Genomic DNA, 22,054 nt, shown 5'->3' on the forward strand with positions numbered 1-22,054 from the left:
GCACCAGACTGCACACGCGTTACAATTTACAAGATATAATCCGTACGTCCCCCTTTAATTTTTTAAACATACGCACGCTTAATTATTCCCCCGGAACAAAAATCTTTCCGGACAGACAGAATCGAATCCAAATTTCGACAATACATAAATGCGCGCAAAAGCCTGGGTCGAGTGAACTCTGGAGAAACATCAGCACGTCCAGAATAGTGTGCTGCCTCGCTGAGGCTCGGCAGCAATAACTATATATAATTTGTTCACGATTTCAATTTTATATTCAGAGTTTCTCATATTGGGAGTAAATCCTGAATTCAAGTTGAACTAAAAGGGTTTTCCCTGCAATTACTAGGCATTTGATTCTTCTAACGATTTTTTCAATGCAAGAGCTATTTGTTTTTCTTCCTCATCTTGTAAGGATTTTAATTTCTTTTGTCTGTCCTTTTCATCTTTTCTACTCTGTCGTTTTGCCCATTCAATCATGTCTTTTTCTGCTTTTGTTCCCTTAAAAAGACAACTAAGCGTTATTTTATTTTTTTTTCAAATACATTCTGACAGGAGGTTTGACCTTTAAGTGGATTATTTTAAGTGGGTATACCTTATTGTGTCTTTGCTTTGAAGGTTCAGGAAAACTCGCAAATGATGCAGTGAAGGGATCATTATTACTCTTGGTAGAGCTGGAACCAAATGGATCAGTTTTGGTACTTGAAAAGGCATCATTCTCAGGAAGTTTATTGTTTTCTTTGGCACCGTCGTCCGGTCGTCCGTCGAACAAATCAGTTCCAGAAAAGAAATCCGAACTTTGAAATGGATCTTTACTAGAACTGCTAGATTTTGATGTAGATTTAAATGGATCCCCTGAGAAGAAATCATCTGTGGAATTCTAAAAAAAAACAAGTGGAAAATTATTTCGAAGTCGTTCTAAGTTTGCCGGACGTTTGGCATAACCTAGATTAAACCTCAATAAGTTTATTTTAATTAATTATAAGCTAGTTTTATTCTAGCTTTAAACTTTTTTTATAGATAATATACAACCGTTGAAATTATCACTATTTGGTAGATTGCGCGTCGAGGTGCATTACTCACCTTTTCATTAGGGAATGTGGCTTGAAATGGATCTACAGGAGTGGTGAAGGGATCAGATGATGATGTCGGCGTTGTATCGGAGGCTACCGGATTCGCGAATGGATCCGACTTGAATGGACTACCCTGTGTCCATAAACAAGAGGCACAGTTGTTATCAACGAGCACGAGAAATAGCATTGAGAACTTGAAAATTTATAACAAAAATATTTTTGCTAATTTCAAGAAAAACCCATGCAAAACTAGGCAAACAAATACACAACAAATACCGGCGATTTTCCATCTGAACTACCAAATGGATCTTTTTCCTGATGAAAGACAAAATAATGTTTTAAAAAGTAACGTCCGTGATGAAAGACGCGGGAATTAAGATTGGAAGACATGGATTTTATACCAGGCTTACCTGTTCTAGAATAATAATAATAGTTACATGCACATACACTTGGTTCGTTTATGCACATTTAATTTTACCTCAAACGGATCAGAGGAAAATGGATCCGCGAACGAGACGGTTTTGAATTGAGCAAATGGATCTGATTTGAATGGATCGTCCGACGTGAATGGGTCAGATGGTTCTAAACAGGCCAAAAATTATTTCTAACTATAATAATAAATTCATGAAGTTATAAAGAATCTGCGCGATGAAACATGATTTGACTGCAAACTATGTCATAACGCAAACTGTTTATTAGAGAGGCCTATAGATAAGTTAATTTTAGTAACACACCTGAATCATCTTTACTTTTAAATGGATCCACTTCCTAAAATAAGAACATTTATATTGGAATAGTCCTTGAAACGTGAAAATAGGCAAAGAATATTATTCACCTTATCATCATTGTCGCCGTCTTTGTCCTAGGCAAAAACAAGGTGTTAACATTTTATAAAGAACTTTCTCGTTTAGATGGGAAAACGATTTTCATTTAACTTCTATAGTGCCTGCTTCAGTCCTCAATAAAGTATTTTTTCAATAGCCAATTGCAGAGAACAGAATGAATTAATGAGTCGTGTCATGTGAATGCTCCCTTATCGTGTCGTATCCATAAAGTTTTCCCCATTTCAGGATTACCACTGTTTTTGAACATTAATTTTTTGCAAAAAAAAAGGGCGTTGCCCATTTTTTCTACTTTTTATAAACCAAGTTTGAACACAGTGCGTCCTTCCCGTGTAATTAACACAACGTTTTACCAACATTTTACCTTAAAATCATCAACAGCCTCGTCCACTCTTCCTGATCCAACACTGAATCCACTTATGCTACTAACTGGACTGCTTCCTGCCTGTAAATAACGAACGCCTTTCTTTATTCCACTCCTCACAAAAAATTCAATGCGCGTATTGAAAACTATGAAAAACTCTTCTTGTAATTGAGGATTTGCAATTGTACAAATAGAACTGCATCCGCAATGTGCAGCGGTACCTTCATGACAACAATAAATGATGCACTTACGGTGGCTCTCATACTCATCGAGTCCATCTCCGACGTCGTCGTTATCAAATCACTAAAACCATCTGAACCAATAGGAGCGAACTCTGTCATGCCTAATGAATTTGAGTGGTTGTTGAGACTGCCCCCTGATTGCAGTAAGCCGTTGTAGGTACTTATTTCACCATTTAATGTCGCGTTTGATTCCTTTACCGCATTTAGTTTAGCTTGGACCTGTAGATAAAAAAACACTTGTCTGTTCAGATAAACGAAAGCTTATGATAAGAATGCTTAGAAATCTTGTTAAAAGCCATGAGCAACTAGTGTAACCACGGTGTAACATTTCCCGATGCCGTGTGGCAGGAACTAGTTAATATTTTTGCATTGACACTTACCATAGTTGTTAAGTGTGTAATGAAAAAAATCTCAGTCATAGCAATGTCATTATTCATCAAATCATTGTCTTAATATATTTAGACATAGCGCATGCATACAGTCAACATACTTGTGAAATTTCTGTTTGCACCGTTTTTACTTGTTTTTGTACATTTTCTAGTTTGTCTTTTTCCTCTTGTACCTACAAGAAAAAGGACAAAAACATATTCAAAATGTAGTCAAATTACTAGCTGGGGGCAGTGACGTAGCCTGACAATTTAGTCAGCTATGCTAAATTTTGATTCTTTATGATTGAGGAAACAATCAATTTCTAAAGAAATGAATAATTGTAATAACTTGGCAAATTGGCAAAGCAGGATGTCTAACTCTGTACAGTCGCCCAATAATTACACATTGCTATCATTCATAATTTGCCGCCCCAAATTCTTATTCTGTTTGCTGCGTTATCACATCAATCACACAGGAACAGAAATCGTAAACATACAGTATACGCAACACTAACCTCTTTTTCTAATTCAGTTTCTTGCTGTCTCAATTTATTTAATTCATTTCTTGCTGCGCTTAATTTATCTTCTTGACTCTACAATTGAATATTCGCATAAATAAATAAATTTAACCAACAAGCCCACCTCGTGGTCCACTGGCCGAAAAGGAGGATTCAGAGCTTTTCGTCTTGGACGTAACCCAAAGACAGATTTTGATGACTTCTATCTTAATGACTTCCATGACTTATTCTTTTTGATTTACCAATGCTTTAGAGGGTGTACAAACCTGAATGGCCAAATCTTCTTCGGCGATTTGAGACTTCAAACTGTTTATCTGGAATAAATATGGGATTAATGTTAACGAAATCACGCATCAGCCATAATTGTAAATGCACAGATGACAGAATTTGTATGTTAAAAAAATCCATTCGACCTTTTGTGTCTCTTCTTGGCATTTTGTTTGTACTTCTTTGAGAAGACCTTCATATTTAGCTTTCTAAAGAGAAAATCAAATTTTTAACACTCCAGACGCGCATTATTCAGTCACCATAACAATAACAGTCTGAATAAATCAAGATGTTTATAACTCCCTTTTGAAATCGTCTACAGACAGGGGTATACTACGGATAACCTATTCTGATATCAACTTACATCATCATCTAATTTATCCAATTGACTTTTAGTGTCGTCTTTTCTTTTCTCTAATTGTTTCATTTCGTCCTTCGCTTTTTCAAGTTCATTTTCTAAATCCTACGGGATATAAAACGTACATATGTAACACTACCGCCTTAATTAAACATGTGCAAAAAGTATGTATTAAAACAATTATATGGCAACAAACGATTAGGTATCTTCAATACTCACTTGAACTTCAATATGTCTGTGGCGAACTAAGTCTTCATTCTCCTCGATTTCCTTCTGGAGCGTCGTCTTGGTCCTAGATATAGAACAAATTAAAATGAGCTCTTAATTCTCTTAACCACACTGTTTTATCAGGTAATATTGAATATATGTTCTTGTCTATTTGGATTGTTCATAGACACGTTCAAGACAATGTCCGCGATAAAACTCACTTTCCCAATTCTTCAATTTCTTTCGTTATTTTATCCAGTTCACCAGCCATTGATGATGGTTTGCTGCTCTAAAAACAAGATCGTAATACTCAAATATTGTATCAGGCAGGCTTCATTATACGATCAAACAATAAGTATAAAAGAAACTGAAAGCTTTTATGCATGGACAATATAGCCTGGACAATATAGCCTATAGGAACTTTATGCATGGACAATATAGCCTATAGGATGTATGTCTTAAACGAACTTGGAATCTTGATTTAAGGTGAGGTTCACTAACTATTAGGCCTTTTAAATTAACACTATATACTTCAAATAGACCTGTAATATACCTTGCTTGCGTCATCTAAGGCAGAACTAGCGGGCACCACAGGCTTTCCAGCAGCGCGCATTGAAGGTGGAATCATTTCAGGTGGTAATGTTTGCGGCGGTTCAATGCCCTTTACCTGTAAGACAATGGAGTAAACATACCGCACTAAGGTCTAAACGTCGAGAAGTTTTTTTGGTCTGTTTTAGGCAGTTATTATACCACTTTTGATGGGATGGGATGTTCATCGGATGTTATTGGAAGCGCTTATCATTCATATCAAGGTTAGAGAGGGATTTTAGCGTCAGGATGGGTAATATGGTTAGAGAGGGTGATAAAAGTTAGATAGATGTGATTAGGGTAGGGAGGTATAATATAGGATCGGAAACGGGATATTTGCGGGTGCAAAATGTGATAGTATTATCAAACATTAAAACCTAAATACCTGTTCAATAGTTAGCACTATGATTGATTCGTTACAACATGAAAAACTGAAATATTTATTTTGAATTAACTAACTTTTTGATGGATAAGATACATCGCAAGACAGAATTGTTCATTATTTAGCCTCCCAGTATTATTCATGTCACTTAAACCCCTGTAATAAAACACAAAAAATAATCACCGTAAAGGCTTTTCACCCAGGCTATGATTACAATGTACACAGGCCCAAGGGATAATGATATCAACCTACCATATATGAGCAAGTAGCGACTGTGGCAACCCAGATGCCATAAATATATTCTTTACTTCATCACCTATAAAATATTTCCCGTCAATATGGGTGGCATAGCCACCAACATTCAATCATTCATTCAACTGAACTCCAGTATGGCATTTGACTCTCATGTACTCTTAGACTTCCTACATACAGTCGAATCATTAACACAGACAGTCCTATTTGGAACTTACGGCACTTAGCTTGTTAGTTTTTGAATTGCTCTGGAAGTGGTATATATAAAATATTTCAGACTGGTTGGGACGTTTAGAGCTCCAGTACATATCAAGAGAAGAGTAACGGATCAGAACCTGCTCCTCACGTGAATCTTATTTTTTATGGCAAGACATCTCTTAAATTATACAACTTTGTAATGCACTTGTGGTTACTATGGTGAAATATATTGCAAACATTTCAAACAGTGCATATAAGGAAACAAAAAAAAATAAAAACGATTGTACGACCCCTAGCTCGCAGTCTACTGTTATTGACTTGTGTGACCTACTTTATCGTCTACCTTCCAGTCCTCTGCACGAATAGTAAAATACCTGTCACTAAATTATCATTATCTTTATCAGCAGTTTTGAACATTGCGTCGTATTTTGCTTTATCTGCCGCAGTCACAACCCAAGGTGTCTCATTGGATCCCTAAAGTAATATAAATCATATTAAAATTTATTCATTTATGTTTATGCTGCTAAGAGCTTTAAATTTTCGGCAACAAGAGAGAGAAATGCTTACGTGCGAAACAGTAGCTGATATCATATTTGGGGTAGGTGAGACGCCAGGTGACACGTTGGGTGAACCACGAATTAGGGATCTTTTAGAAGGTGGTACAAGTCTTGATGGTAAGATATGAGGAACTGTCTCTCCGTCAAGAGCTTTGTACACTAAATACATCGCCTGAAAAAGATCATATTACCAGGCTTGAAATCATATACAATTGATTTCTAAGACCCTGGTGAGAGTGGCGACTGAGATCGCGCGGTCGTGGCATATTATGTTAATATGAAATATCCGGGCCATAAAACATATTTATTACGACGACCACGAACATCAAGCATGCTGTGATATTAGCAACTATAATGAACGCATTTGGAGTGTAAAATATAATGTTATTACTGACTGAGTGTGTGCGTGTCGTTAATGTGACATGCATGATTGTCGTCAAATGACTGGAACGAGAAGCTTCTCAGAAAGAAATGGATGAAACAGTTTGGAAATAAAAATCTACAGTATAAAGTCTTTGCCACTGAAAATTGCAAAAATATGCATAAAAAATATTGAATTCCTGCAGAGGTGGTGTTTCGTAAGTCATGAGATATAAAAGTTTACTTACAACGGCAAATTCCTCTTTATCTAGCATTCCATCTTTATCTATATCGGATAAATCCCATACTCTCCCCAGAACATCCACGTGAAGCTTAGAATTCAACAGCACCTGAAAAGCAGTGTTCATCATATTTCCTCTATGCAAGAATATTAACTTTACATCTCCCGGCAAGTTAAGTTACAGCTATTATTTATATTTGTCTGTCTGTAAACTCGATAACATAAAAATAAAAAAACATTTAAATAAGGCGTTTTTAGGCCACATGCAGCAGACTAAGGACAAGTCGGTCAAACTTTTGGTAATTACTGCATCAGTTAACCTCTGGGTCAGTCGCAAAAACAGCTTAAGAGTTTATCTAACGATATCTAACGTTTAAAAGCTCTTTGTACGTTAGTAACTTAAATATCTTCATATAGCATTTGTGATCCACAGTAATCTATGGAGGAGGGAGAGGGGTGTGTACCACTGATTTCAAAAGCGACATATATGTATATCAAATTGCTGTTGATTTCACAAAGACATTATCTATATATCATATCTATTATCTAGAGCATATGTAAACTTTTATAGATTTGCTGGGTTTCCCACATAAGGACCACAGACCCTAAAAAACATGCTGCATGCATTCACCCTGGAACCGTGCATATTTAAATCCGCAAATCCTTTTGAAAAGTTTCACATTCTTATACTTTCTTTTTAGCAGCGTCCTAAAACGCAGAGTACACTTATCCTATTGCAGATTAGCAGAATCAAGCAGCATGCATATGTACTTACGGGTTTGACTTTATCGCCAGAGAGCAAACCATTGACAGGAACCAAGGACTATAACGTTTGGCAACATGAAAAAAGTTAGCTGACCATGCATGCATAATGCAGATCTACAATGCAGATTAAAAGCAAACATGAAACCATAGAAATATAGTATCGAATTATACCTCAAATATCCCATCATACTTTGACTTCTCCGCTCCCTAAAAAGGACGTTTAGTTACAATAAAATTCTGTCAGTTTTTCATCTTTGAAAATATACTTTGGATATCTGTGATTACTATGGTGATGTGCACGCGGAGGTTGTTTCCGAGCGTTTTCAAGCATTTCCGTATCATTTTGACGCCCAGTCCAACGCTATGTTGAAGGCATGCCCGATTTGTTGAATCAATATTCGTTCCCCACAAATATTATGAAAACTTAATTAACTACAATATAATTAATCTCTGGCTTATAGATTGGGAAGATTGAAAGCTATAGACATGAACATATTGAGTATTATACATCAACATTGTATCAACATTAAACCTCCCAAGGCAAGGTTAAGCAAGGTTATTTCACCTAAAAAGCTTTTTGCTTATTGCAAATTCATATAGTTTTGCGTTTTGGACTGCAAGCACGACAACGCTAATTACAAGATCGTTCAATCACTGAAATTTTTTATCTCGAGGCATTGTTCGACTTTAGGCATATTCTAAAAAACCTATATTAATTGGAGCTATATCCGAAACTGATCATTTTATTTTAGCCAAAGAAGGGTCTTTTGATAACTAAACAATAGGAAAGAGATCGAGTTGTCGAGATTATGCATGTTAGAAATCACTGGGCCTACCTGAATTAACCATCCCAGGCTATCACTAGGCAAAGTTGGTATGACAGATGAGATTTTCATTTCACCCTAAGATATAAAAAACAAAACTAAAAAGGAAATTGCATATGAAATACAACACGGCCGCGAGTGTTGTAAACAACTTGTGAAATGAATTTGTAATGAATAAGGTTTGAATAGATATGCAAAATCAGTTACAAACACTAGTGGTTGTATTTTTCTGATTTTTCTTATCAATCTAATTTGTATCGGGTATAAAGAGTGTGCATGTGACCAATGACCTAATTCACGAAATTTGGTTGGGTATAAATCATGAATCTCACAAGGCGGACGATAAATCCAGTCATGATCTATGCATACAAACGAGGCTTCTCTGTCGGTATAAAATGCCTCTTTAGTGTCTTGGTAGGAACCCCAATGAAACCGTGCTAAGACCTCGGAATGCGACACTGTAGGTACTTCACGAAAATCTCGCGACGAAGTATTATGTATGTAAAATCCCGCGACGAAGTATTATAAATGTAAAATCAATAGTTTGTATTAAGAGTTTATACACTGGCGGTCAAAAAGAACTGCTCAAAACAAGTTAAAATGCTCTCAAATTAACGTAACTGTCCCTCTAACAATATATACGAGTAAATATAGACTAGATTACATGCTAAGCTATATGAAATATTAATACTTTGTTGACCCTCCTTTGGCCTTATAAATGATGACGGCCTTACACCGGCGTGGCATACTTTCTGTTAAGGTGGTAATCTTAACGGTCAAAAGAAATTCATCCTATGGACAGCCTTTACAGCAACCCATAAATCATGGACGCTTTATGAATTAATTCCTTTCTTGCACTATCCCCTTGAAATTGTCCCATAGATTTTCAATAGGGCGAAGGTCTTTTTACCGTGCAGGTCAATCCATTTCTGTCACGCCCTCTTCCTGAAACCATTGTTTGACTATATCTTGGAAGTCTGGCAGGTTGCATTACATTATTGAAATATTGCTTGGAATAAGAGAATTATCCAAAATGCCTATGAAGCTCTCTCCTATGTTCGCTTCCTTTTTATGAATTGGTATCTAAACAGTTCTTTTTGATCGTTAATGTGCAATAAAAGATAGATGGTAATGATTCCTGTCACATACGATAATAGCAACATTTGAGCAGTTCTTTTTGACCGCCAGTGTATAATGAGACTTCGCCCAAGGTGACGTCCTATATTATATCGTCTACTTAGCTTTTTGTTTCATACCTACCAAATTTGGAGCAGGACCTGGTGTGGAGATGTGAAGTAGACTGACTTCTTTGCTATTTTGGGCATTTGCTATAAGTCGCAATGCTACATAAAATCCCTATAATATAAGCAATATTTACACCATCAAAATTGCCCGGGGAAATTGTTTGTTCCTTTAAAGAATACGGTTTATCCATCAATGTCTTTATAAGACGAAGCATGATAAATTTTCAGTACATTTGCATATCGAGTACATTTTCTACCAGATATCCTCGTCATATGCAACACATCGGTTGAATTGTTAGGGATAGCCCAGTAAGCCCACACGGCCCTAAATGACCACAGCTCTTCAATAACTTACATGTTTATCCAAATGAGGTTTTCCTAGTGGATTGGCTAACTTCCATATCTACAATTTGAAAGAAAAGTTCAACACGAATAGTAGTACGAATAATGGACAAGGGAATTGATATTTTGAAGCAGGAAATACACAAGTATCTCAAACAATGAAATGAAAAAATCATTTCCATGAATAAAAAAAATCTTTATGATATTGCTGTCAAAAAACACCCGGTGTAAATGAACTACAGTATTTCTTTATATCATACTTGCAATCGGTGACATAAGACAAAGATTGACAAGAACTTGCAATACTGTCAACACTTTGTATTAGTAACATTACCTCATGCAATACTGAATCACCGAGACTAGATTTTTTAAGAAATCTGGCAGCATCATCTGCACTGAGTTGACCAGTTCCTAAGACATCCGCCTAAAATAAATACATGACTCAGGGCATGTTCAAATCAAGTGCACGTGTAAACGAACGAAAAAACGCTTCAATTATCAGATCATATTTAATCATATATCATTAATCAGTAACTATTCATTCATTAATCGATTCAAGACAGGAAAGCTGCGAATCATTGATATATTCAAGCTTCCGCTAGGCTGCACAAAAAGGTTTCAATCTTTTCAAGTTTCACATTACTACGAAACACCTCGATACGGAGACTTAAATTCTTTCATTTCATTCTATAAGTCGTTCATTTAAAAATATAACAATTTAAGCTTTCCCGTGCGTACGTACACGTACGTATAAACGCCGAAGTGAAAAGAAGCCTTTGGCCCAGACTAATGACTATTTTCTTTCCTTTTCCAGTCTAATCTACAATGGTAATTTTTTTTTGGGAAAAACTTTGCGCAAAAAGCAAGAAAAATCCGTCAAGGGAGCTCGACCATTGAAAATCTATGTTATAATATTACACAATAACCCATCATACCATTCGTAGCGTGAGCAGCGATCAAACAAGAGCACCGCTGTCCTCAAAGCAGTCTCATTTAGCCGCATTGCCAAATCAACAATTTTCATTAAGAATAACAGTTAGAAAACAGGTCTAACTTTGCCTTCCACTACCACCATTACAACCACTATCCACACCTTTGCTACCTGATCTATACACGGTGCTCGTTACAAGTTAATAAATCTAACAGATTTACTTCGCTAATTGACACGAACGTTTCGTTACGGCTTAACTTCATTTGCTGACAAAAGCCCTTTGAGGTTTACACCACACTAGCAGGAAAAAGGCCTTTGAGACTCTCAAAGTCCTCCTTATACTTGTCAGTTGTCTATTCAAATATTGCAGCTTGATGTATGAAAATGTTTACCTGTCTCCATAAATTCTCGAACAGTGCTGAATGACCACTTGAAAGCTGGAATGGAAGAACACAAACTTTATTAAATCAGCATACATATATTGCCTAGAGGGTGCCTTTCACATATCCACATTATGACCTTTTAGTGGGAAGCATGAAGAATACTCATTACTGATAGGGTTATCCCAGGTTTGGGTGCTGCTAACCCTGTGCTTGACAAATTTAACATCCAACAAGGAGCAGCTAGCCAGGCAGGTATTGGTCATCAATTTACTTCAAGCAGCAGGGTAGAAATTCATCCCAATAATCCTTCTTAATTAATTACCCACCCAAATAGACCAAGCAAAAGTTAATCTAATTTCCACTATGAAATCAATCATACACAGAGAAATACATTATTCCAGTACTACATATGCCTTTCAAATAAGTTACAAATTAATTGTTAAAGCACTAGAATAATACATAAAAAACATTGAACCATTACATAAAAGTGCCAGAGATCAGTACTTAACACACTTTACTGGAAGATGGGAAGGGCTGTCTTTAATTGTTGTGAGTATTTGTTTTTAGGGCCCAAAAATAAAATTTTTATACAAGCAATCCATTGTTGAAGCAGACATTACTAATTACTGTGTCATAGCTCCCCCTAAGAGGAGCTCTTCTATCGACTCATAGATGGACTTGAGATTTATGTTTCTTCTGTGATGATAAGTTAAAGTATCAAAACTCTTGATTTACACATGCCTACTAAGGTGCTATAGGGTAACAAATTACTGAAAGAGATGGACATGTAATCTAATCAAGAAAAGTGTAATATATAATGCATTAAATGCAACCGTAAGGGGAATTAATGCATGCTGATCGAGAGACACCAAAAAAGTTGACAATATTCATCTTCTTTTTAGCATTCCTAGCAGACAAGACCAACTAAAGTCACTTTATCCCATGTTAATCAATAATGCTGGTTATAGAACCTAAATTTGGTGACCTGAATGTACATTGTTTTGATTTTGTTCAATGGAGTATAATGGCTTGGGTATATTTATCATCTTGTAACCAGGGGTGTACATCCCTCACAAAATTTTAGGAATGAAGATACATTGCCATTGGTAAAATATAGTCGAATGAAGAAAAAAACATAGTACCATTGAAACTTGATATAAACCAATATCAAATTAAATCAAATTAAGACATACCTTATTGAAGCTTGATATTACCTATTACAGATTTTACTTTTGTATGAAACATATTGTGTGTATATATCTTTATAGAAAGTACATTGAGTAGTTACTGATCATCTATGGATTTAATTTGATTTTGAATGTAAACAAAACGATCAGTAGAAAAGTAAGCATATTTTGCAGCTTCAACGCTGAATTCGTGTAGATATTTGCGACCAGTGACCCATTAAATTGGATTGATTGGTTATAACATAACTTATAAAATTAGTATTTTGAAATAAGAACATCAACCGGCCCATGACACATCCTATTATAACAATTGATCCTTGTTGATGTACGGGATTTTAGCAACAAATATACTGCTAATCGATAGAAATTTCAAAGCCTGGCAATGAATGTCAATATTCTATACAGAATACAGTTCATTATCTATACACAATCCGTACACTTCGTGACAAATATGTACACACAAATTGAAATTACAACATTTACATACATTGAAAGAAATCGAAACCAACTATACATATTTTGGAATAAAGTGAACAAATTGTTCATTAAAATAAAAATATATGGCAAAATAATCACTAAGAATTGACCACTAACCTGAGACAACGAAGTCGTAGTATTCGACACCGCCATAGTGGCAGCTTTGGTAATTTTTGGCAGCTTTTCTATACCTTCGGGTCCAGGAATGCGCGACAGCCGACAACCTCAATCAATTAACGAACCTTTATACTTCGGCAGCAACAATTCCTGGAAATTATATTACTATTCTTGCGACAAAGTTGTTTTTCCACGGGTGAATCTAATCTGATTGCCTTTAATATCTCCACGAAAATATTCTGGAAATTTGTTCCAGGTAGTTTCTGGAATTTCCCGGAAGGTATGCATGATTGCACGAGATAAAATTGTCAAACATCAGACGTGCACGAAATGGCATTTATACATAAGTCCAGAGTGCAAAACATTTAAACCTATTTCAGGAGGAAGTTTGATTCGCGTACCCAGGGACCAGAGGCAGAGTATCAATTACGTATTTACATGGTATTTATTCTTTAACCCTTATGCTATATAATTCAGCATGCGTAATGAACAAGTAATTAATTGTACTGTGCAGAATGTCTAAAGCATAGCTTGATAAGAAATGTCTTTGTGTTGTAAAACATTATGTTATCATCGTACCAATACACCAGGATCGCAAAACAGTCATATAAATGTGAATATGATGCAAAAACAATTTAATCGCTATCAGATTCAGAACTGTCAGAATCGTCGCCCTCTGACGCGCTTCCACCATGGGGTGTGAAACATCTTTTTGGCGTCGCGTTGGTCTCACTTTCGCTCTCAGATGATGATGACTCATGTTCTTCAACTTTTGTTTCTTCACTTGGTTTTGTGGACGTATTAGGTGCATTATTGGGTGCAGTAGGAGCCACCGGGGGAACCCAATTATTGTTATCACTTTGCATATCTTTATTATTTTGATCTGCAGGTTTCCGTGGTTCCTTCTTTCCTTTAAAAAGTGGTTTCCACCAACCTTTTTGACTACTTCCGACTGACTCAGATAGGTGTTGTGGGTCGCTAGTTTCACTGAGAACTTGGCTTCCTTTCGTGGACTTGTTCATGTGTAGCGAGACAGTGCTCCTGGCGGCTACGTCCCCGGTTGACATAGCGTCTTCGTCTTCTTCACGATCCTCGTTATCACTGCTATCACTGCTTGTGTAGTCATCAGATGTTCCTCCCTCGGGTTTATCCTGAGCTTCATCATCAGTTTCTACCTCTTCTTCGGCGTCAGGATCATATGGTTTCAAGTTATAATCCTCTTCCGAAGGTAAACCACACGGTAAGAAATCTTCTGACACTTTGCTGTCAAAGCCCATTCCACCATCCTGCAAACGAAAATATATTGATTCGATGATTGATATATAGGAGTAGAATAATATATAAATATGGATTCAAGTATTTGTAGGAAAGTATGCCTTAACTATAATATGTGATGTCAACTTAGTAAAATATTAGGGTGGTATAACTGTTATATATATGACCTTTGACCTGATGACATTATGCTAGATAGAGGTCAACAAGCTTCTCCTTCAATGGTCGTCTTATACTCGTATTCTGTCACGTACCTCATTATCATCATCTTGGCTTTCTTCCTTGGCGTACTCGGAATTGATCGTCTCCATAGTATACTGTGCATGTGAAATAAATATAATAAAAAACTATGCCGGGAACTATACGGAGGGGGGGGGGAGGGGGACGGCAAGGGTGCACCATTATGAGTGACTTACCGCACTGTCGGCAAAACTTTCATTCAAGAATCCTTTACTATTAATGTCATATACGCAACCATACACAGGACGTACGCACGGAACATGTGGTGTGAGACTCTTTTCAATTGAGTATTTACCAAACTCCATTGCCTGCCCCTTCTTGCATTTGTGCGCATTGAAAATCTGGAGAAAAGAAATGTAAGTTTGCAAAACATGTTGATTCGTTGATCTTCATTTATATAAATATATTTCACTGAACATCCGATGAACTTTCTCGATCAGGAAATACCTTTGAAGCTTTCACCCATGTCATTAAGAAGGTAACTTCCAATATGAGAAACGCTCCGCCAACAGCGAAGCTTCTGTTTGGATTAAATGGTAAACTGAGAACAACAGACGTTCCTATTACTCCTGCGACAAGAACTGACAACAGTCCCACTTTACATTGGTTGTAATCTTTAGAACGCCACTCTTCTTCCTGTCAAAATTATAATAAAAACATTTTTGGCGGGGAAAAAGAATGCGGTTGTAGAAAGTGTTGGCGTTTTCATGTGGATTATGTAATGTTAACGTATATGGGAAAGTTTTCTTTCAGAAGAGCTGTGGAAGATTAGCAATTCACGGGATAAGTACGGTGGTAAAAACAACGGGAGAAACCCTGAGTCTATCATTAGTTAATATTACCTCTCTTTTAAATATAGAAATAATCAATGCCACAAGCAATAGTCCTCCTTTGTAGAAACACAGAAAACCAATCAACAAAGACTCTTTATCCGAGTTGCAGGTTTCCACCAAAGTTCTCCGTTCATCACGCAGACCAATGCGTTCTATCTATATAATAAAATTCAATTTGTTCAGAAATGGCAAAACGTACAAAAAATGTGTAGTTGTTGGGAAATATGGAACCAGGTATGGTGCTTCGTGGGGAAAAATCGAATTCGAATCGAAATCGCAATTGTTCTTCATTCGCTAAAAATTCATCCATGCACTGTTAATATGTTCTTGCAATAGTTTCCATATGTTTTTTAAGTTGTTACGTTAACTAGGTTTAGTTTGCTGAGAAGTAATCTTCACAAACAAGTATCATTCGGATTCTCACACAAAAAACTAAAGGCAGTCTCCATCATTGATATCATAAAAAATAAAAAAGAATCTCATCTCTACCTCTTTTGTAACGTAATCCTTACGTGGAGGTGAACTATGGCGCCAGGCTATCACTACCAGTGTGTCGATTATTACCATACTACCCACGAAAAGCATGGTAGCATATGACGTAATCTAGATATAGGTATCAAAATAATATAATTTGGTTATGCCAGAATGCCTAATTTTCATTTCTATATAGTTTCAACCAAAATAGAGCTGAAAATATACCTGATAATTTTTGAATTCTCTGATCAGTTCCATAAAAGCGGTAAAAATAACTCGAGCAAACATAATACCAACACTTAAGCTGAACCCGACAGAAAGCAGCCAAATACGAGCCTGGAAAGCATTGTAAGAAATCATATTATAATTATTATTCATGCATTAAGCGATTGTTCCGATATCATTCAGAAAAAAACCACATGAAAGACGGGTTGTCACCATTGTTCACCAGAGGTGGATTAAAGGGAAGGGGGAGGATATGCAAAAGCTCAACCGACCTATATGAATAATATGACTCATTAAAATGGCATGATTGAAATGTCATCAAAGTTCGATGTTAAAGTTAATTTATATTACACTACTACATTTAGAGTGCATTTTAGAGTCAGATTATTTCCACAAAATATAAGTGCCGTAACTTACCATACACGCTTTAGGGATATTTATTTTGTCGGTTAAACTACTGTCAATTCCAAACAATGGGGCAGACATTAGCATCATGATACAACCAACAATGAACGTGTAAGTAAGAACACAACCTGTATTCGCAAATATCCTGGAATGGAAAAAATACGGTGAAAACGACTGTGCAATAAAATACACCAATTGATGATTTGCATTTTCTTTATCTTGGCTGAATTTTCAAAACATGAGCACAAATTCTTCTTCGCTGTATTTTAAAATGCTGTTTGATACAACAGAGGTTGTACGAAAGCAGGGTAGTGCTGTCTAGCAGACAGTGATTTTTTCAATTGCTCCAAAATTGCCCCTTGTTCCGTCTAACCTGGCTCCCCTGGCCAGGTACCTTGTGTGTTAACACTGAATTAGAGATTATCTTTTTGTTTTGTTTTTTTATGCATTTTTACAACGGTTGAAAAATCCCAATCTGCCAGGTGGATAGCACTAAGCAGCCTTCATGCAATTGGCCCTTGCACTGTATACTTACAAATGTCTTCTGTAAATCAATATCCCAAGCGCGCAACATATGCAATATATAAACGCCAGTCCATCTAATCCCAGGATCGCAAGGAATACAGACTCTTTCATCCATACATACTTATATTCAATGGAAGGTGTTGGGAAAGTGGACTCCATTTCTCCTTTTAATAAAGAAAGGTTTAATAAATATATATCTGTGAATTTGCCGGAAGTTATTTTTTCCCGTTTTGCGTTTAACCAATAATGCACAAACATGCATGCATGCATGTACGATATTTTCCTCAAACCTAGATCGGATTAATTTACATTTGTCTACACGTCTGTTGCTGGATAACCAGGTACGCAGTAACGTCTCCATTGTTGTAAATCAGTCTGTACGTTTAAATTATATAATGTACAGATTTATGATGCAGTCACTAAATTGGGGGAAATCACTGAGAGCAGAATCACACAACGGTCCGGCATTACAAGAACACACTATGTTTGCCATAATGAATATCCAGTAGTATCCCATGCAGGAAATCTCCAGCATAGAAGCAATTCAGTTTGGTTAATATATCTTACATTCATGCAGAATTTAAAAACGGCCTCATGAAGAATTTAAAAACATCTGCTCCAGAAAGCTGCTCGAATCAACTAACACAACAATAATATTATTTTTGGCTACGGTGATATTCAGTGATTAATATACAATCATTAACCTATATTTTATGAAGCTTTCGCCTACCTGAATTCATTTTGGAAAACCACACAGAGAAAGTTATCTGATTGTAGAGACTTTATCGTTATTCAGTTCACATTTCCAAATACGTAGTGCACGGTGTCAATGAGTTGTCGACGTTGCTAAAACAAGCTGAGCTGCAGGTTATTGCGGTCAAACACTTAAAAACTTATAAAAAGTGATACGCTTAATTCATGCGTTCGAGATTGAGTGTATAACAGTGAGAATATGAACAAAAGGGATATCTCACATGCAATTAGATGATTTAGATCGTCTGGATCTTAGGGATATTTTAGTCTCGTGTTCGAAGTTTGCTTAGTGTTGAATCGTAAGCGATTTAAACAGCGAGTTTTTTTGAAAGTTACCGAGCGTAGAAAACATATCCGTGTAGCGTGGTTAACATGTTTCCATTATACGAGTCGACAGGACATGCAATATTGTGGCACCTGTTGTCGTTATACATACAATTATTCAGTTTAATAATACGAGTTGTTAAATATTGTGCACTAACACTGTCTGTAATTGTGAACGCTATACGCGCACACGCTGCACACAACTGAACGGGGAAGGAATTGTACAGGTTCATTAATATATGCCCAATCCCTATGCACTCCTGCTTTTGATGGCTTATGCAGGTAGATTCAAGAGATAATTTTAAATAATTCAAACCCTGTCGCCGGGCAACATATAATGCACTATCGGGTACAGAATTGATAAGGCTCTCGACTCTTCTGCACTTGGGTCAATTCGCATCTTCTCTACAACTTCTGAAAAATTAAAAAATCAAAGAAAAATGGCTTCACCACTTACACCCGTGACCGTTAGAGTGTGGGATTGCAAAAAGGCTGAAAATGTCTCTTCATAAATGTTAATTTGAGAAATGGCAGAAATTGACTTTGTATATAAAAATCTATATATTTAGAAAGTCTAAGAGCAAATCCCAAGGTAGTCCCGAGGTTTAACTAGTAACTACACACACCATAACCCACTATATTGAAATTAACATGACGTTTATGAATGATTGGAACACCAATGACAACAACAAACAACAATAAAGTAATCAGTTGTAGAACTTCGCATATTCTGGTTGCTACGAAATGTAAAATCGATTTTGATCCCAGCGTAAATATGGAAACAAATTTTTCCAACCCAAATGCAAGCTGTTATTGCTTTTAAAGTCAAATGGGCTCGGCTGTATCGAATAACGCGGGTAGTGGCAAGAATAGCGATCATGACAAAGTGAGTGTGACCAACAATATTTCGTCAGTATGATGTCGTTCACTGAAGATATTGCATATTAAAAAATCAAATCGTATTAAATAATTACTCTATGAATACTGTAGATAATATTACAGACGTTCTAAACTCTAACATGTGACCCTGGAAAGCAGGGTTAATTATTAAGTGACTTGTTAGAATCCAGCTGACTGGAAAGTTAGGGTTTGGTACGCACGATCACACAGGTTACTGATGGTCACACAGGTTCTGTTTCAACTACAGTGGAATCTGAGTTTCAGCACAATGAGCACACATTGCTTATTTGTAAAAATGTTTGAATGCAGGTCTCTGTCACAACCTGATAGGCAAATAGTCACACTCCTATCCACCTTCTAAAGGTCTTAAATTACCGTTTACGAAGAATGAGTACTGTAGCTAATAAAAATTTATATTACTATTCTCTGTATGTGTGTGACAATCAGAAATAATTTTGGCTGTTCTCTTTCTTGTATGTGAGTCATACATTCATGTGAGACACTCCTCTCTTCATATTAAGGTTCTAAGTATATATATAGTGAAACATCTCTGACACACACAATAAAGAAAACAACTAAAGAGAAAGGGTTGTCACACAGAAAATCACCCATGAACCTCAGGGGGAACAGAGTCCATTAGCTAGGTCATTGATGAAGAAAAGAGTAGATGAATTACTTTAGTCTGAACCTTAGATATGTTACTGTACTTTGATATGTTGCATTACACATGTGTGCTGCTATGTTCCTAGCCAGGTGGTGATATAATTCTATTAATTAACTCAATATTTTTGCAGATACTTGCAGCACATTCGCCTGCTTTACTGGATTTAGGTCATGGAACAGTCAGGCATCGTGATATTACAAGGGAGCAAAGTAATTTAGATGTACCCACTAAAAAAACAAAAACTGGTTATTTTTATCATCCTAAGCTTGATGACTATAGTGAAGGTAAATGGTTCAAAAGAGTGAGTTTGAACAGCGCTTAAGATCATTAATTGTTTCTCCTATAAATGGCCAAGAATCATCATGCCAAAACATACTCTGTCATAGTGGTGAATAAAAATATAATACTTAAATTGTATAAAAGATATGTTATTTAGTGTTCCAAAACTACCTTTCTTCTTTCATTAAAACAAGGAATGATTGATTACTACAAATTAGTAAACGAAAGTAAATTTTGTCCAATTTAATTGAAAACTAAGGCAAATGTAAATTTATGTTGTCTGTTCTTTTATAAGTACGTATTCAATTTTTTTCCTACAGTAACTGCAATAGCATTTCATTAAGAAGTATTTTTCATTTTTGAACAGATGCTGTGGTAAACCCTGAAGACGCATTCAAATTCTATTACGTATTCAAGGGCCCCAAGAAGGACCAGTCTAAGAAATTATATTATGTCTATGGCACGAATTTTAATAGCAAGGATACTGGAATTAAGCACGAGTCGTACAAACCTCAAGGAAAAGGATATAGCTGGCCAGAATCATTTAGAAAAGCAAACAATCTCTATTATGAGCTAATATTTTTAGAACAAGGTTTAAAATTTGTTACAATTAATATTTTTTACTTTGGTACTAATTACCAACGATGACTACAGGGCGAAGATGAAAGTGTCCTTAGTGAAATTACATTTAACGGTTGCTACATAGGTTGTGTACCCTGACACAAAACAATGTTTGTTTGCATGACCAAGTGGGCGTTTCACAACTTGTGATGGACCCCTGTGATGATTCCCCTATTAAACTAAATTTAAAACTAGGAATTTTTATCAGTACAGTTTAGAGGACATCCTAAAATTAATAAAATTGGCGAAAGATTGTAAAGTGTGAAAAATATTAGCTCGATGAATTGTATTTTATATTAATTGCATTGCATTTATCTTTAGCATTTTTTTAATCTTCATCTTCAGATCCTGTAAGCCCTCAGTATGCAGATTCGATTAGTTTGGACTCGGACCTAACATTTGACAGCGGAAACACTGGCTCAACCCAGTCCAAAGAAATGATTCGGTATGCGCATACCGGTTCACCGTTCAGCACCGCTCTATACATAGGATTTCCAATGCCCTGGTTTAGAGATATAATCCTAATACATCCTCTTATAAGTTATAATTCTCTATTGATTGAGATTTTGTATGCTAGCAGCATTTCAGTATATTTAAAGGCAAGTAATGATGAAATATCCCATGTTTTAGAATGGTTTTACAAAGCTACGACAATGCTGAGGAAATCAAGAGAAAATTAGCAGTTAGACTTCTTGTGCCTGTTATAAACATTCATATCATCTTCAACAAAACTGAGCTCAGGTAATCAGTGGTTCATTTATGAAAGTGGAATTTTTGCTACAAGCACCAATTTGGTGATGCATGCACCAAAGTCGGGAAACGTAAATTGAAATTGTGTATGATTTCATAAGCTCCTGTATTTCAAACCACCTGTTTCACAATGTATTTTGTTTAATATAGAAATGAAGATATAATTGGAGATCTGAGATCACCAGAAGAAGGAGAATGGACGCAGTTTTCTATTTTGCTACGACTGAGCTAGATTTCTTAAAAAATAAGGCTCTCGGTGGATTTACGGCTAGAGCCAGACTTACATTGTAATCGCGATTAATAATTCGACGAGCCATGCAAGCTCAAATATTAGGTTATTTGCCTGCCATAGACATTGATGCAAATAAGATATTTGTGAGATTTAGACCTCCGCACACCTGACGACATTACGCATATATTTTATCTATGGTGACTCTTTTAGTAAAAAAATTAGCACCGGCGCTCAGGGTCACTTGCACCCCTATGATCCCCTCATATAATACAGGGACGTCACAGGTGGGCGTGGTACTGTTAATTGCCCTTAAAATTTGTAGCAGTAAAGTAGGTAACACAGACAGATATAACTGTCTTTTCATTTTTTAAAAATAAATAGGAAATAAGGTTAAACAGAAAGATGAAACTGAAACTGCAAGCAGAGGCGACTTGTATTACGTTGTTTATTAAACAAGACGAAATTACTTCACT

At 36.1% G+C, this 22,054-nt stretch overlaps 3 protein-coding genes across 5 annotated transcripts; 1 reads left to right on the top strand and 2 right to left on the bottom strand.

Moving 5' to 3' along the window:
• Positions 1–241: 241 nt before the first annotated feature.
• LOC114526327 (epidermal growth factor receptor substrate 15-like 1) lies at positions 242–13,217 on the bottom strand. Of its 2 annotated transcripts, none has more exons than XM_028547908.1 (30): positions 13,085–13,217; positions 11,313–11,357; positions 10,324–10,413; positions 10,003–10,050; positions 9,664–9,759; positions 8,416–8,481; positions 7,751–7,786; positions 7,590–7,637; positions 6,822–6,923; positions 6,224–6,385; positions 6,031–6,130; positions 5,459–5,522; positions 5,284–5,362; positions 4,790–4,903; positions 4,458–4,525; positions 4,249–4,321; positions 4,036–4,134; positions 3,818–3,880; positions 3,671–3,718; positions 3,402–3,479; positions 3,009–3,080; positions 2,528–2,737; positions 2,277–2,357; positions 1,906–1,932; positions 1,805–1,838; positions 1,549–1,652; positions 1,347–1,385; positions 1,081–1,203; positions 593–877; positions 242–498 (listed from the first exon to the last, which is right to left on the bottom strand). In XM_028547908.1, exons 1-30 carry the CDS (start codon positions 13,118–13,120, stop codon positions 343–345), a joined length of 2,646 nt encoding a protein of 881 aa, XP_028403709.1. In that variant the 5' UTR covers positions 13,121–13,217; the 3' UTR covers positions 242–342. The 2 variants fall into 2 exon arrangements, with proteins under 2 accessions (XP_028403709.1, XP_028403710.1); XM_028547909.1 differs by having other exon boundaries at positions 420–511.
• Positions 13,218–13,705: 488 nt separating this feature from the next.
• Positions 13,706–17,886, bottom strand: LOC114526329 (metabotropic glutamate receptor-like protein A). 2 transcript variants are annotated; one of them, XM_028547910.1, is made up of 10 exons: positions 17,789–17,886; positions 17,069–17,222; positions 16,546–16,678; positions 16,129–16,239; positions 15,919–16,032; positions 15,439–15,585; positions 15,044–15,232; positions 14,773–14,937; positions 14,611–14,673; positions 13,706–14,370 (listed from the first exon to the last, which is right to left on the bottom strand). In XM_028547910.1, exons 1-10 carry the CDS (start codon positions 17,796–17,798, stop codon positions 13,720–13,722), a joined length of 1,737 nt encoding a protein of 578 aa, XP_028403711.1. In that variant the 5' UTR covers positions 17,799–17,886; the 3' UTR covers positions 13,706–13,719. The 2 variants fall into 2 exon arrangements, with proteins under 2 accessions (XP_028403711.1, XP_028403712.1); XM_028547911.1 differs by lacking the exons at positions 16,546–16,678; positions 17,069–17,222; positions 17,789–17,886 and adding an exon at positions 16,342–16,368.
• A 926-nt stretch (positions 17,887–18,812) lies between these two features.
• Positions 18,813–22,047, top strand: LOC114526464. The gene is made up of 6 exons (XM_028548072.1): positions 18,813–19,021; positions 19,830–19,983; positions 20,346–20,570; positions 20,945–21,044; positions 21,230–21,340; positions 21,500–22,047. Exons 1-6 carry the CDS (start codon positions 18,965–18,967, stop codon positions 21,579–21,581), a joined length of 729 nt encoding a protein of 242 aa, XP_028403873.1. The 5' UTR covers positions 18,813–18,964; the 3' UTR covers positions 21,582–22,047.
• Positions 22,048–22,054: the final 7 nt, after the last annotated feature.

The sequence above is a fragment of the Dendronephthya gigantea genome, unplaced genomic scaffold (assembly GCF_004324835.1).
Source record: "Dendronephthya gigantea isolate DGI-Jeju-01 unplaced genomic scaffold, DenGig_1.0 000038F, whole genome shotgun sequence".
In the NCBI taxonomy this organism is placed as follows: domain Eukaryota; kingdom Metazoa; phylum Cnidaria; class Anthozoa; order Malacalcyonacea; family Nephtheidae; genus Dendronephthya; species Dendronephthya gigantea.

Bases quoted from the DNA above. Each gene is read 5' to 3' on its own strand.
- LOC114526327 (XM_028547908.1), bottom strand. From the start codon at position 13,120: ATGGCGGTGTCGAATACTACGACTTCGTTGTCTCAG. The intron at 4,135-4,248 runs GTGAGTATTGAA...TATATCCCGTAG, and splicing joins ACAGACATATTGAAGTTCAA to GATTTAGAAAATGAACTTGA. The intron at 1,204-1,346 runs GTATTTGTTGTG...TTATGGACACAG, and splicing joins GTTCAGATGGAAAATCGCCG to GGTAGTCCATTCAAGTCGGA.
- LOC114526329 (XM_028547910.1), bottom strand. The intron at 15,233-15,438 runs GTAATATTAACT...TAATTTTGACAG, and splicing joins TTTCTATATTTAAAAGAGAG to GAAGAAGAGTGGCGTTCTAA. The intron at 14,938-15,043 runs GTATTTCCTGAT...TCTTTTCTCCAG, and splicing joins CATGGGTGAAAGCTTCAAAG to ATTTTCAATGCGCACAAATG.
- LOC114526464 (XM_028548072.1), top strand. From the start codon at position 18,965: ATGGGCTCGGCTGTATCGAATAACGCGGGTAGTGGCAAGAATAGCGAT. The intron at 19,022-19,829 runs GTGAGTGTGACC...ATATTTTTGCAG, and splicing joins AGAATAGCGATCATGACAAA to ATACTTGCAGCACATTCGCC. The intron at 20,571-20,944 runs GTTTAAAATTTG...CTTCATCTTCAG, and splicing joins GCTAATATTTTTAGAACAAG to ATCCTGTAAGCCCTCAGTAT.